The 14,971-nt window shown below is 46.5% G+C and overlaps 1 protein-coding gene across 2 annotated transcripts in view; it reads right to left on the bottom strand.

Annotated features, from left to right (window-relative positions):
• The window catches only part of TPD52L1 (TPD52 like 1), a 160,738-nt gene that overhangs the window by 71,819 nt on the left and 73,948 nt on the right, over window positions 1-14,971 (bottom strand). For both annotated transcript variants that reach the window (XM_073676013.1, XM_073676014.1), the window contains exon 3: window positions 9,885-10,033. In XM_073676013.1, coding sequence (XP_073532114.1) covers window positions 9,885-10,033 — 149 coding nt within the window. The remainder of the gene's footprint in view (window positions 1-9,884; window positions 10,034-14,971) is intronic.

Genomic DNA, 14,971 nt, shown 5'->3' with positions numbered 1-14,971 from the left:
TTAAAAGCCTAACAAGTGCCCAAAACGATAGTGACAGTGCTCAAATGACATGGGGATCGCCCCAGGAAGCATTTCTGACCCCCAGGTCACTGTTGTCAACAAAGTGGTCAGAGGTATTAAGCCACTTTTACAGGCTCACAATAAAACGTTCAAAAACGAAAGTGAAACTTTTTTCCTGTGAATTATGTTAAGGAACATCCTTTCCAGGTTAAAGACTTGTGTATAAGTTAAAATAAATGACCAAAAACAAAAATACTCCTCCACACCTTCGGCTATGTTCACAAGTAGCATTTTTTATGCGTTTTTGCACTTTTGTATTGCTTTCAACTATGACAAATGCATTCACCGTGAAATGTCATTTTAACATTTTACAACCTTATCTGGCCATGTGCTGTGTGACACATGCATAAAGTGTTGAAAAGACAAGGGAACAGCATGGGGAAGACCCCTGGAAGCATCTCTGACTCCCAGGTCACTGTCTAAAAGTGTGCCCATCATAAGTGATCCTTACCGCATCAGAAGATGCAGACTTGCAACTATCCCCATGCAAGTTCTAGTCCCAGGGCAGTGTTCAATTGTACCTCCCCCATTCCTTGCAATACAAGCTCAAGTATGCAGCCTGCCACCCACCCACCCCCAGGCTGCAATACCATACTGCTTGCTTGCTTGAACTTGAAATTGGGCCTTTTAGGCACGTGGAGGCAGAATATGGCCACCACGTCATGGCTGTGTTGGCAGCCTGGAATCCATACTCAGTCCCTAGCCGCCCGGCGGCCGGGTGTCCATACTCGGTCCCCAGCCGCCCCGCTGCCGGGTGTCCACACACGGTCCCCAGCCGCCTGGGGGCAGCCGGGTGTCCATAAACGGTCCCCAGCCGCCCCTATTTCTCCTTGGAACATCCCCCCACACACTTTTCTTAGCCCGGCCTGCTTTAGGCAGCATTGGACAAGCCCACCAGAGAACCAGACTCCTCCGGTGGGCCCTGACTTCTCCATCGGTGGAGTTGAGAGTGCCAAGGTGAGGAGCATGATGATGATGACAGAAGTTAGCATCTGCTATGTTTTCTTTTAATGCAAGTGTAAGTGTGCAGCCTGCCACCCACCCACCCCCAGACTGCAATTCCATACTGCTAGCTTGCACTTGAAATGGGGCCTTTTGGTTTGGAGGAGGCCGAAGCTGGCCACTACCTCATGGCTGCTTCGGCAGCGAGGTATCCATACTCAGTCCCCAGCCGCCCATATTTGTCCTGGTGTGCCTTATACATAAGATTAAACGCGTATACCAAAACATTACCTGTGCCCTCCCCAGTGCATTTAGTGGGAAGGAGAGCCTATTCCGCTGTAGTGTGTGCATGCCAAACCCCTGTTCATGGTACATGCGAAGATGCCTCCCACCTTGCACCTGTCGTTGCAGACTTGCAACTATCCCCATTCAAGTCCTTGTCCCAGGGCAGTGTTCAATTGTACCTCTCCCATTCCTTGTAATGCAAGCGCAAGTATGCAGCCTGCCACCCACCCACCCCCAGGCTGCAATACCATACTGCTTGCTTGCTTGCACTTTAAATTGGGCCTTTTAGGCATGTGGAGGCGGAATCTGGCCACCACGCCATGGCTGTGTTGGCGGCCTGGTATCCATACTCAGTCCCCAGCCGCCTGGTGGCCGGGTGTCCCCGCTTGCTCCCCAGCCTCCAGGGGGTGGCCGGGTGTCCATACTCGGTCCCCAGCCACCCCTATTTGTCCCGGTAACCTTTCCCACACTTTTCTTAGCCTGGCCTGCTTTAGGGCAGCATTGGCCGAGCCCACCGGACTATCAGACTCCTCCGGTGGGCCCTGGCTTCTCCATAAGGGGAGTTGAGAGTGCCAAGGTGAGGAGCATGATGAGGATGATAGAAGTTAGCATCTGCTTTGTTTTCTTGGAATGCAAGCGCATGTATGTAGTAGCGGCTAGGCCTGAGGTGGTCAGCGTTTTGGCGCATATCCTACCTCCTGCGAGGATTGCTGGATGTTTTCCTGCTACTATCCAAGTTCTATGACTCCCGTTAAAACAAAGCTTCAGGTGATAAATGATGGATGAGGTAGTGGCAAAGGAGAAAGAGCAGGAGGAACAGGGACCATTCACATCAATATCAGGCCAGTCAACCAGGTATGTCTTGTAGGATATGTTTCTGTAACAAAAGGAGAGGTTCGGCTACACAGTTATAGGGCATACAGTGAGTGCAATGCCTACCAAAAATTTCGAGCCACTCCAATGCCCCTTGGAAATGACATGGAGGTCAGAGGGCGTTAACTAAACCTTTTTTTCCATTTATAGCAACTGGGTCTCCCGTGCACTGTTGGCCTAAGCAGTGAATGGAAGGCTTTCCAAAAATTATGAGGAACTGCAATGCCCCTTACAAGAGCCATGTGTGGCACCCCAGGGGTCTGGTCACCACAGTAATAGAGATATTACGTCGGAGAGCAAGTGGGAGGTTTCCTGGTCAGGATCCCTTAAACATGCAACATCCTCCTGCCCCAATCCTAGGAGGGAAGAATTCTGCCCTTATAAACTGGATCTGGGGCGGGGTTGAGTGAGTCAGAGAACAGTCAGAGTCAGAGTGAGAGCAAGGGAAAGTAACAGCAAGGAGCTCTGTAGGAGCTAGGAGCTAAAGACCAGGGACTGGAAGCTGAGCAGAGCTCGCCCTGGCAGAAGACAATAGGAACCGGACACAGGAGTCCGAAGCTGTGAGGACTTATATATCCAGCAGCAGAAACCAGCCGGCAGGGGATTTCAGGTCCTCTGGCCATAGAAGCCCGGAGGCTCAGTCACAAGCAAGGGACCAGCACCGCCGTCGTGGAGCGGAGGCTAACAGAAGGCCCCAAGTCACCAGCCATACGGGTGAGCACTACACGGTACACTCAGGGACGTGGGCTACTTCTACCCGCTTACAGCAAGGTAGCCAGGAAGAGTGCAGACAGACGGGGAGGCCTACAACTCCACCTGGCAAGGGGAACTCCTGCTTGCTCACAGACTGACCAGGCCTCTTATGCTAGCCAGTACTCATGGGAGGGTCTACCTTATAATCATCAGTAAAGACCCTGAACTGCACTGCAAAGACTCTGAGTCATTCCTGCTGCACTCGTGCACCATCACCCCCATCATCCACACTCACTGCCCTGAGGCTATACTCCTCCCGAGGGGAGTTATCCCATTCTATGCTGCGCACACAACACCAGCCTCAGCGGTCTGCCTCGCAGTGGTGGTACTCCCTGACAGCAATCCACGGGTGGCGCAGTCGGACAATTAACCTCAAAACCTAAGAAAGACTGCCACTGGTTTGACCAGCCTGAGCCACGGGACCGGGTCACCGCCACGGAGACTACAGACCCCAGAGACCCGGCACTGGGTATCCCACACACGTGTACACACGGCCCAGGGGGCGCGTCACATGCAGTACAGCATATTACAAATATAAGTCCCATTATTGGGGAGTGGGTGTCCCATGGTATTTGCTTATGCTTTCCCAGCAAAAGCTGCCAAAAATTAGGACGGAGCAACTTGCAATGCCCCTTACAAGAGCCATGCAGTACAGCATATTACAAACATAAGTCCCATTATTGGGGAGTGGGTGTCCCATGGTATTTGCTTATGCTTTCCCAGCAAAAGCTGCCAAAAATTAGGACGGAGCAACTTGCAATGCCCCTTACAAGAGCCATGCAGTACAGCATATTACAAACATAAGTCCCATTATTGGGGAGTGGGTGTCCCATAGTATTTGCTTATGCCTTGCAAGCAAAAGCTGCCAAAAATAAGGATGGAGGAACTTGCAATGCTGGCACCCTGGTGGTATAGCGGTGGTGGAGGCTGAGGATAAGGAGAAGAAGATTAAACAGCCGAAACGAGAAAGCGTATACCCATGTGTGGGTGTGAAGCGGTGCATGTGAATACACCTCCCGAAATAACACCGTGGATTTGACTTTATGTTACTCTGCTGTCATTTGGTGGTGATGAGAAGTCTGGCCCAATCCAGCCCTTGTTCATATTGATAAGGGTCAGCTTGTCAGCATTGTCAGTTGACAGGCGAGTGCGCTTATCAGTTATAATTCCCCCAGCGGCACTAAAAACACGCTCTGATAACACGCTAGCGGCAGGGCAGGCCAGGACCTCCAAGGCGTACAGAGCGAGTTCATTCCAAGTGTCCAGCTTGGATACCCAATAATTAAAAGGCACAGAGGAATCACGGAGGACGCTGGTACGATCGGCAAGGTACTCCCTCACCATCTTTTGAAACTTTCCACTCCTTGTGAGAGTACCCCGCGCCTCAGGGCCTGTAAGCTGGGCGGGTGTCAGAAAACTGTCCCAGAACGTTGACAGTGTTCCCCTGCCTCTGCTGGATTGGAGTTGCATCTCTCTCGCCTGTACGCCTTGGTTGGGCAACGAACTGTGACCTCTGCCGCTAGCGTGTTCAGATGGGAATTTTTTTAAGAGTTCTGCAGCAAGGGCCTTCTGGTATTGCCCCATTTTTGTAGACCTCTCCACCTCAGGAATAAGAGAGTGAAAGTTCTCCTTGTAGCGGGGGTCTACAAGTGTCACCAACCAGTAATGACTGTCACCCAACATTTTGACAACGCGAGGGTCACGGTTAAGGCAGCTTAACATAAAATCAGTCATGCGTGCCAGACTGGTAACGGGCAAGATTTCCGTGTCCTCACCAAGATGACGACTGACCATGCTCTCCTCCTCCTCCTCTTCCTCCTCCTCCTCCCCCCTGTCCTCAGGCAACCCACACTGAACCGACGGTATGACACTTGTACAGGTACTACCGTCTACAACGCATGATAGCAGCTCCTGTTCTTCCTCCTCCTCCTCCTCCTCTCCCTCATTGTCCCCCAATGCACGTTGGGATGAGATGAGGCTGGGCTGTGTGTAATCGCCCGCTACGGCTTCTTGATCCATCTCATCATACTCTGGCTGCAATGCCTCCTCTTTAATTCTCTGTAGAGAGCGTTGCAAAAGACAGACAAGTGGGATGCTGACACTAATGATGGCGTCATCGCCACTCACCATCTTGGTGGCCTCCTCAAAGTTTGTCAGGATAGTACATATGTCAGACATCCAGGTCCACTCCTGAGGTCTTATGTGTGGAGTCTGACCTGAATATCGACGGCCTTGTTGCAGCTGGTACTCCACAACTGCTCTCTTCTGCTCACAAATCCTTTGCAACATGTGGAGGGTAGAGTTCCAACGTGTGGGGACATCACACACCAGTCGGTGTGCCGGAAGCTGCAAATGCTGCTGCAACACAGCAAGGGCGGCGGAAGCTGTAGCCGACTTGCGAAAATGAGCTGACAGGCGGCGTACTTTCACGAGCAGATCTGGCAACTCAGGGTACGATTTAAGAAACCGCTGAACGACGAGGTTAAGCACATGAGCCAGGCATGGTACGTGTGTGATCTCACCTCGCCTCAGAGCCGCCACCAGGTTACGGCCATTGTCACACACGAATATGCCGGGATGTAGGTTCAGCGGTCTCAGCCACAGATCTGCCTGCTCTTTCACAGCTGTCCACAACTCACAAGCAGTGTGAGGTTTATCACCTAAGCTTATGAGTTTCAGCACAGCCTGTTGCCGCTTGGCGGAGGCAGTACTGCAATGCTTCCAGCTTGTAACTGATGTGGTGATATCTGAGATGGAGGCTGAACATGAGGAGGAGGAGGAGGATGCGCAGGAGCTGTACACTGTGGGGGCAACTCTGACTGACATAGGGCCCGCAATCCTCGGTGTGGGGAGGATGTGTTCCGTCCCAAGGTCCGACTGGGTCCCGGTTTCCACTATGTTTACCCAGTGTGCCGTCAGAGAGATGTACCGTCCCTGGCCACAAGCACTTGTCCACGTGTCCGCTGTCAGGTGGACTCTCCCAGTAACTGCGTTGCTGAGGGCACGGCAGATGCTTTTGGACACGTGCTTGTGTAGAGCGGGGATGGCAAAATAGTGTCGGCTGGGGACCGAGTACCGAGGGACGGCCACCGCCATAAGATTGCAGAAGGATTCCGTCTCCACCAGCCTAAAAGGCAGCATTTCCAATGCAAGCAGTCGTGAAATGTGCGAATTTAGGACTGTGGCCTGTGGGGCGTTAGCTACGAATTTCCGCTTTCGTTCAAAGGTCTGGGATATGGACAATTGAACGCTGCGGTGGGACGTGGACGTTGATGCTGTTTCTTGAGAAACTGCCATAACAAGTGAAGACTGAGAGGAGGGTGCATCTTTACATGCAGTATGGACAGGGGATTGCCTTGCACACACAACAGGGGGTTCTATTGCACGCACAACAGGGGAAGAAGCAGTGGTGACACCCGCTGACACTGGTCGTGGACCCTGGGTTTCGCCCCACAAAGTCGGGTGCTTTGCTGCCATGTGCCTGATCATGCTGGTGGTGGTCAGGCTGGTAGTTTTGTCCCCCCTGCTGATGCTGGCATGGCAGGTGGAACATATGGCCTTTTTGGGATTATCAGCAGAGTCTTTAAAAAAATTCCAGACTCTGGAAGACCTACCGCTTGTGCTGGCAACGTCCCTCGTGTTGGTGTTACGGGGAACGGTTGCCTGCCTTCTGTCTGCGGCCACCACACTGCTTCTTCCTGCCTGTTGGGGTACTCTGCCTCCCTCCCCCTGTGTGCTGCTGGCCTCACTCTGCATGTCCTCCTTCCACGTTGGGTCAGTTACTAGATCATCCACCACCTCCTCCTCTTCCACTTGCGCACCACGATCCTCCTCCTCACTTCCTGGCAATTGTGTCTCGTCATCGTCCACCTCTTGTGACAGATTGCCAACGTCGACTTCCTGTGGCCGTGGCTGTTCAAATATTTGGGCATCGCAACATGGGATCTCCTCTTCCACCACTTCAAGCGTATCAGGCGAGGGGCCCAAATATGGAAATGGACCAGTGAACAGCTCTGAGTGTCCAAGTGTGGGATCACTTGCTGTCTGACGACACTCGGCATGGTGGGAGGAAGGAGCCTCAGGGTGAGGAGGAGTATGCGGTCGAGACTCACGGCTACTAAGACTTGACCGTGTGGAAGACAGACCGGAGGTGGTGGTGCCCAGGTAACTGAAAGTATTGTCTGCTATCCAATTAATAACCTGTTCACACTGATCAGTTCTCAATACTGGTGTTGTTCTGTGCTTCCCTAGTAATTCGGTCAAGAAGTGGGAGCGAGAAGATGTGGCTGCTGGTTGTGGCACATTTTCACCTTGGCCACGGCCCCGTCCTCTGCACGAACCATCACCAGAACGTCCACTTCCACGTCCCTTGCCACGCGCCTTGCCCATTGTAAATGAAGCAAAATAGCTTACACTTGCACTATCAATGGAAAAAGGGTAATAAAGAGTAGATTAGAACCGTGGAAGAGGAAAACCACAGTTATTGTTTACTGGGGTATACCACACTTTTTTAAATAGAGATATTTGCGGCTGAACAGTGAGCGACACACTCAAACTGCTTTTTTTTTTTTAGATACCAAAGGTCCAAAACTGGATAGTACAGCGATTTGACCCGTGGAACTGCGAAACCACACTGGGATGTCGGGCCTACACAAGACTATTTTCAACAGATATATTTTTGTGTCACAACAGTCAGGAGACACTACTGTTTTTCTTTACGGAAAAAAATACCAAGAGCTGAATAATAGAGATTTTTTACCGTGGGATGGCAAAACCACAGTTATTGTTTACTGGGGTATACCACACTTTTTTAAATAGAGATATTTGCGGCTGAACAGTGAGCGACACACTCAAACTGCTTTTTTTTTTAGATACAAATGGCCCAAAATGGATAATACAGAGGTTTGAACCGTGGAAGTGCAAAACACCACTTCTGTTTCTCTAGACCCGAGCTCCCGCCCGAGTAACTCGGAAATGCTCGGTGCTCGCCGAACATCCCGAGTAGCGTGATGCTCGGGCGAGTACCGAGCAGTGTCGAGCATGTTCGCTCAACACTAGTCAATATCACTAATTTATTGCCCTAGGGTAGAATAGGGAGGTAATATAGCTATTAACAATGTTTTTCTGCAGCATGTATATTATACATATATAGCTTTACAGCATGCACATTATGTACACTCTGCATTATGAACACAGTCATTCTGTGCTGACAGAGTCCCTTTAAGATAGTCAGGACCTACAGCATCCATGCAAGTCCTTGTAGCTTTCTCTCCTGCATTGCATATAGATTAGTGTGGGCCCGGAGCAGAGAGCAGTTTTAACTCAGCACAGAAATAGACAGAAATCTTGTATAATGCTCATGTGGAGTACAAGGAATATTCTGCCATGCTGAATGCACTTGGACACGCAACTCAAGATCTGCTGCTGACAGCTCTCTTTGCAATTGTCAACCAATTTATGTTGCTCCTGCTACTGTGAGAAGACTGTGTGGTCTAAACGCACTACTCAGCATGGTCTAAACATGTAACCATGGCCTGCAGCGCTCCTGGACTAGTCTCCAATCAAGCACATTTGGGATGTCATTGATCATCAATTACTAAAGGGAGGTGCCAGCAGCGGTTCTTACTGATTTGCCTGCCCAAGTGCATTCAGCATGGCAGAGCATTCTTTAGATGACCATTAATGATCTCACTGTTAGCATACCAAGTTGTGTAAGTGCATGTTTTTTTGCACGTGGCAGTCATAAATTCGAGATGTTTTGAAAATTTTGTTTCCATTTTGTCATCATTTGCATATCATTAACATGTCTATCGATACTACGACTTTTCCTTCTTGGTGTTGCAATTTCAATGTTGAAGAGTTATATATACACTACTCAAAAAAATAAAGGGAACACGCAAATAACACATCCTAGATCTGAATAAATTAAATATTCTCATTGAATACTTTGTTCTGTACAAAGCTGAATGCGCTGACAACAAAATCACACAAAAATCATCAATGGAAATCAAATTTATTAACCAATGGAGTCCTGGATTTGGAGTCAACCCCAAAATTAAAGTGGAAAAACACACTACAGGCTGATCCAACTTTGATGTAATGTCCTTAAAACAAGTCAAAATGAGGCTCAGTATTGTGTGTGGCCTCCACGTGCCTGTATGACCTCTCTACAATGCCTGGATTTGGATCTCTGCAGTTATTGAGTTAGCAGAGTGCTGTAAACCTCTATCCACTATGTGCGTCAACACTTGGCGAGCCCGCTCTGTACTTTACATGGTCTGCCACTTCATATCTGAGTAAATGCAGTTCCTAAATGTTTTCCCTTTTCTATGACACTGCCTACAGTTGATTGTGGATTATTTATGAGGACAGAAATTTAATGAGCTGACTTGTTGTAATTTTGAATAGATACCCAGAAGTAAGTATATAAATAATAGTAAAAAACATAAGGCACTTAGTTGACATTTTTTTTTATCAAAAAATGTACTGCTGCTATTTATCTACTGCAGAGTATTTTTAATCATTTTTACCCTAGGTTTCGTCTGTAAATGGCCACAGTGTGAACGTGCACCTACATATTACACAGGTGTGCTGGCCCGTGTTTTCAGCTTTGTGGTTACAGTGACACCCTATTACAGTACCACACTCATATTCCGAGAGCTCTGTAGAACGGCTCATTCCTTCACAAATGTAGGAAGGGCAGACTGCATGGTTAGAGGCTGGATTTATACACCTGTCGCAATAAAACTGAATTAAAAAAACAGAATTCAGTGATTAATCTGAGATACGGAATGTTACAATACTTTTGTGTGTCGTAATATTTTTGTCATTATATATATTATTGAGTGCAGTTCAAAACAAAGTAATTGACACAAATTTATATAACGCTATCTAGGATGTATTGTAATGAACAGTGGGACAATTACACTCATTGAGGTCATATCATGAATAGTTGACGAGATTACACTTACGCGGAATGGGTCTGCACATCGTGCCAGCTGCGACTAAAGTTCTGCTTCAGCTCATTCATCATGCTGACTCCCAGCTTATGCTTTATCTCCGCCAGGTGCTTCTCTTTGGCAGCTAACACTTGACGTAGAGTTACAATTTCATCTTCTAGCTATACAAACATAGAAGTTAAAAAAAAAAATGTCAAAGATAACAAACAAATTAGAATTCAAGAGTCATTAACAGAAAGTATCAATTTGGGGATGCTGATAATGGTTATATACAGTACAGACCAAAAGTTTGGACACACCTTCTCATTTAAAGATTTTTCTGTATTTTCATGACTATGAAAATTGTACATTCACACTGAAGGCATCAAAACTATGAATTAACACATGTGGAATTATCAAGACACCCTCAATAAAGGAGTGGTTCTGCAGGTGGGGACCACAGACCACATCTCAGTACCAATGCTTTCTGGCTGATGTTTTGGTCACTTTTGAATGTTGGTTGTGCTTTCACACTCGTGGTAGCATGAGGCGGACTCTACAACCCACAGACGTTGCTCAGTTAGTGCAGCTCAACCAGGATGGCACATCAATGCGAGCTGTGGCAAGAAGGTTTGCGGTGTCTGTCAGCATAGTGTCCAGAGGCTGGAGGTGCTACCAGGAGACAGGACAGTACACCAGGAGACATGGAGGGGGCCGTAGGAAGGCAAAAACCCAGCAGCAGGACCTCTACCTCCGCCTTTGTGCAAGGAGGAACAGGAGGAGCACTGCCAGAGCCCTGCAAAATGACCTCCAGCAGGCCACAAATGTGCATGTGTCTGCACAAACTGTTAGAAACCGACTCCATGAGGGTGGTATGAGGGCCCGACGTCCACAGATGGGGATTGTGCTCACAGCCCAACACCGTGCAGGACGCTTGGCATTTGCCACAGAACACCAAGATTGGCAAAGTCGCCACTGGTGCCCGGTGCTCTTCACAGATGAAAGCAGGTTCACACTGAGCACATGTGACAGACGTGACAGAGTCTAGAGACGCCGTGGAGAGTGATCTGCTGCCTGCAACATCCTTCGGCATGACCGGTTTGGCAGTGGGTCAGTAATGGTGTGGGGTGGCATTTCTTTGGAGGGCCACACAGCCCTCCATGAGCTTTCCAGAGGTAGCCTCACTGACATTAGGTACCAAGATGAGATCATCAGACCCCTTGTGAGACCATATGCTGGTGCGGTTGGCCCTGGATTCCTCCTAATGCAGGACAATGCCAGACCTCATGTGGCTGGAGTGTGTCAGCAGTTCCTGCAAGATGAAAGCATTGAAGCTATGGACTATCCCGCCCAGTCCCCAGACCTGAATCCAATTGAGCACATCTGGGACATCATGTCTCGCTTCATCCACCAACGTCACGTTGCACCACAGACTGTCCAGGAGTTGGCGGATGCTTTAGTCCAGGTCTGGGAGGAGATCCCACAGGAGACCATTCGCAACCTCATCAGGAGCATGCAAAGGTGTTGTAGGGAGGTCATACAGGCACATGGAGGCCACACACAATAAAGAGCCTCATTTTGACTTGTTTTAAGGACATTACATCAAAGTTGGATCAGCCTGTAGTGTGTTTTTCCACTTTAATTTTGGGGGTGACTCCAAATCCAGACCTCCATTGGTTAATAAATTTGATTTCCACTGATTATTTTTGTGTGATTTTGTGGTCAGCACATTCAACTTTGTACAGAACAAAGTATTCAATGAGAAGATTTCATTCATTCAGATCTAGGATGTGTTATTTGAGTGTTCCCTTTATTTTTTGAGCAGTGTATATATCAGAGCTAGGCAGGCAGGCAGTGAATGTGGCAGACTGCAGTGTATAATATAGCACAAGAGGGTGCATTGAACGTCCTGTCTGCTGCTGCTGCTGTAATAATTACACATATTTCTAGAGAGCCCCAGATATCAGGGGCCAGGGCAAATTTTTTTTTATCTTAATCCTGGTTATTTGCTTAAAAATCAATCCAGAGTATATATATATATATATATATTGTACCCATAAATAAGTATTTGATAATATTATATTATATAATATTTTATAAGTATAAGTATAAAATAAAAAGTTATAGCTCTCGGAATAAAGCGATGCAAAAATATTTATTTTTCTATAAAATAGTTTTTATTGGGTAAAAGCTCCAAAACATAAAAAAATTATATAAATGTGGCATCGCTGTAATTGTACTCACGCAAAGAATAAAGCTGCCATATCAAAGCAGTGTCCGTCTTTTTAACCATGCATAAAAGCGCAGTCCGCCACAGTTTTGTGCACTTCTGAAAAGAAGGACACCACTGAATAGAGGCCAGATTGAGTCAAGAGTAAGTCTGCTGCCTCATTATAGATCCTTCGTGGGTTTCATCTGAATCATGTTACTTGGAGATTTATATGGAAACTTTTATGTGAGTGCACAGCGTAGAGCACAGGATAAATGTGATCCCAAATGTTATACAAAATGTTCCCAACAAAAGCTTCAACTCAATCCACAAAAAAAGCAAGTCCCCACTCAGGTCCGTCATTTGTTAATGGAAATATAGGAGGCTTTCACACTACTGGCACAAAGGCTCTGGAAAAGCGCTATGGCTCCTCACCCCCCAAAATAAATTAGGCAAATTCTGCACTCCCAAATTCAATTGCCCCTCTCCCTTCTGAGCTTCACAGTGTGCCTAAACCACATTTAGCGATCACATGTTTGGCATTTCTGTAGCGATGAAAGCCCGCCTAATTTATGGGTGCATGTCTCCAGAAGCTTGAGATGGGCATTACAACGTACTGGGCACTACAATGTACTGGGCACTACAACGAACACAGCCACTACAATAGCAGATTTTCCATTTTCACTCAGCAACATCCACTGCTGCTTGTTTCTGTTAAACACCCATTGAGTCAAAATTGTCACTACACTTGTAGATAAATTCCCAAAAGGGTATAATTTCCAAAATAGTGTCACTTGAGGGGGGATTCTGCTCTTCTAGCACTTAGGGGCTCTGTATATGGAGTCCGCAAACTATTCTAGGAAAATCTGGCATTCCGTCCCTCCAGAGTCTCGCTCTGTGGCTAAGCAGTACTGTACAGCCACATATGGGGTATTTCTATGTTCAGCAGAAATTGTGTGACACATTTTGGTGCCATTTTTACCCATTTCTCCAGTTGAAAATGTTATATCTGGGGCTAAAACAAATTTTTTATGGTAAAAATGTAATTATTTTTTCTTCACTGCCTAATGGTATAAAATTCTGTGACATACCTGTGGTGTCAATATGATCACTGCACCCCTAGATGAATTCATTGAGAGGTGTAGTTTCTAAAATGGGGTCACTTATGGGGGGTCCTGCTGTTCTGGCACCTCATGGGCTCTCACAGTGGGTCATGGCACCCGCAAACCATAACAGTAAAATATGAACTCGAATATGGCACTTCTTCCCTTCTGAGCTTTGCACTGTGCCTCAAAAGTAGTTTTCGACCACATATGGGATATCAGTGAACTCAGGAGAAAGGAGAAATTGCACAACAAATTCTGGGGCCCATTTTCTCCTGCTATCCTTGTGAAAATAAAAAAAAATGTGGCTAAAAACATTTTTGTGTGAAAAATGTGATTTTTAATTTTTATGGCTATATGTTTTAAACTTCTGTGAAGCACCTGAGGGTTCAAGGCGCTCACCACACGTCTAGATAAATTCCTTGGGGGGGTCTAGTTTCCAAAATGGGGTTGCTTGTGGGGGGTTTCCACTGTTGAGGCACATCAGGGGCTCTCCAAATGTGAAATTACACACGCAGACCATTCCATCAAACTCTGCGTTCCAAAACATCACTCCTTCCCTTCCGAGCTCTGTCATGCACCCAAACAGTAGTTTTCCCCACATATGGGGTATCAGCGTACTCAGGAGCATTGCATAACAAGTTTTGAGGTCCAATTTCTCCTTATACCTTTGTGAAAATAAAAAATTTGGGTTTAAAAGAACATTTTTGTGGGAAAAATTACATTTTTAATTTCCACTGCTCTATGTTATAAACACCTGTAAAGCATGGGGTTTAAGGTGCTCACCACACATCTAGATACATTCCTTGAGGGGTCTAGTTTCCAAAATGGTGTCAGTTGTGGGGGCTTTCCACTGTTTAGGCATATCAGGAACTCTAAACGCAACATGGCGTCCGCTCTCGATTTCGGACATTTTTGCGTTTAAAAAGTCAAACTGTGCTCATTCCCTTCCGAGTCCCGCCGTGCGCCCAAGCAGTAGTTTTCCCCCACATATGGGGTATCGGCGTACTCAGGAGAAATTTCACAACAAGTTTTGGGGTCCATTTTCTCTTGTTAATTTTTTCCTTCCACGTTGCTTTAATTCCTGTGACACACATGAAGGGTTAATAAACTTCTTGGATGTGGTTTTGAGCAGTTTGAGGGGTGCAATTTTTAGAATGGTGTCACTTTTGGGTATTTTCTGTCATATAGGCCCCCAAAGTCACTTCAAATGTGATGTTATCCCTAAAATAATGGTTTTGTAAACTTTGTAGGAAAAATTAAAAATTGCTGATCAACTTTTAACCCTTCTAACTTCCAAACAAAAAAAATATGCTTACAAAATGATGCAGATGTAAAGTAGACATGTGGGAAATGTTATTTATAAATTATTTTGTACAGCATGACTAACTGGTTTAATGATATAAAAATTGAAAGTTTGAAAATTTCTAAATTTCAGATATTTTCAAAAATAAATGCAAGTTATATCGAACAAATTTTACCACTAGCATGAAGTACAACATGTCTCAAAAACACAATTTCAGAATCACTGTGATCCATTGAAGAGTTCCAGAGTTATTACCACATAAAGTGACTCTGGTCAGAATTGTAAAATTTGGCCTGGTCATGAAGGGGAAAACAGGCTTAGGGGTGAAGAGGTTAAAGAACTTACAGTGGCTTGAGAAAGTACTCAACCCCCTTTGCATTGTTACCTATTTTGTTACATTACAATCTGTGTTTAAATATTTTTGTAATCAAATTTGTGTGTGATACATCTGCACTATATAGTCTAAGTTGGGGAAGTGAGGTGAGAAAAATATAAGCATAAA

Source organism: Phyllobates terribilis, unplaced genomic scaffold (genome assembly GCF_046119375.1).
Source record: "Phyllobates terribilis strain yellow unplaced genomic scaffold, ASM4611937v1 Scaffold_3__8_contigs__length_932513732, whole genome shotgun sequence".
NCBI lineage: Eukaryota > Metazoa > Chordata > Amphibia > Anura > Dendrobatidae > Phyllobates > Phyllobates terribilis.
Note: the sequence above shows the minus strand (reverse complement) of the source record. Positions and strands in the feature narration are given on the sequence as shown.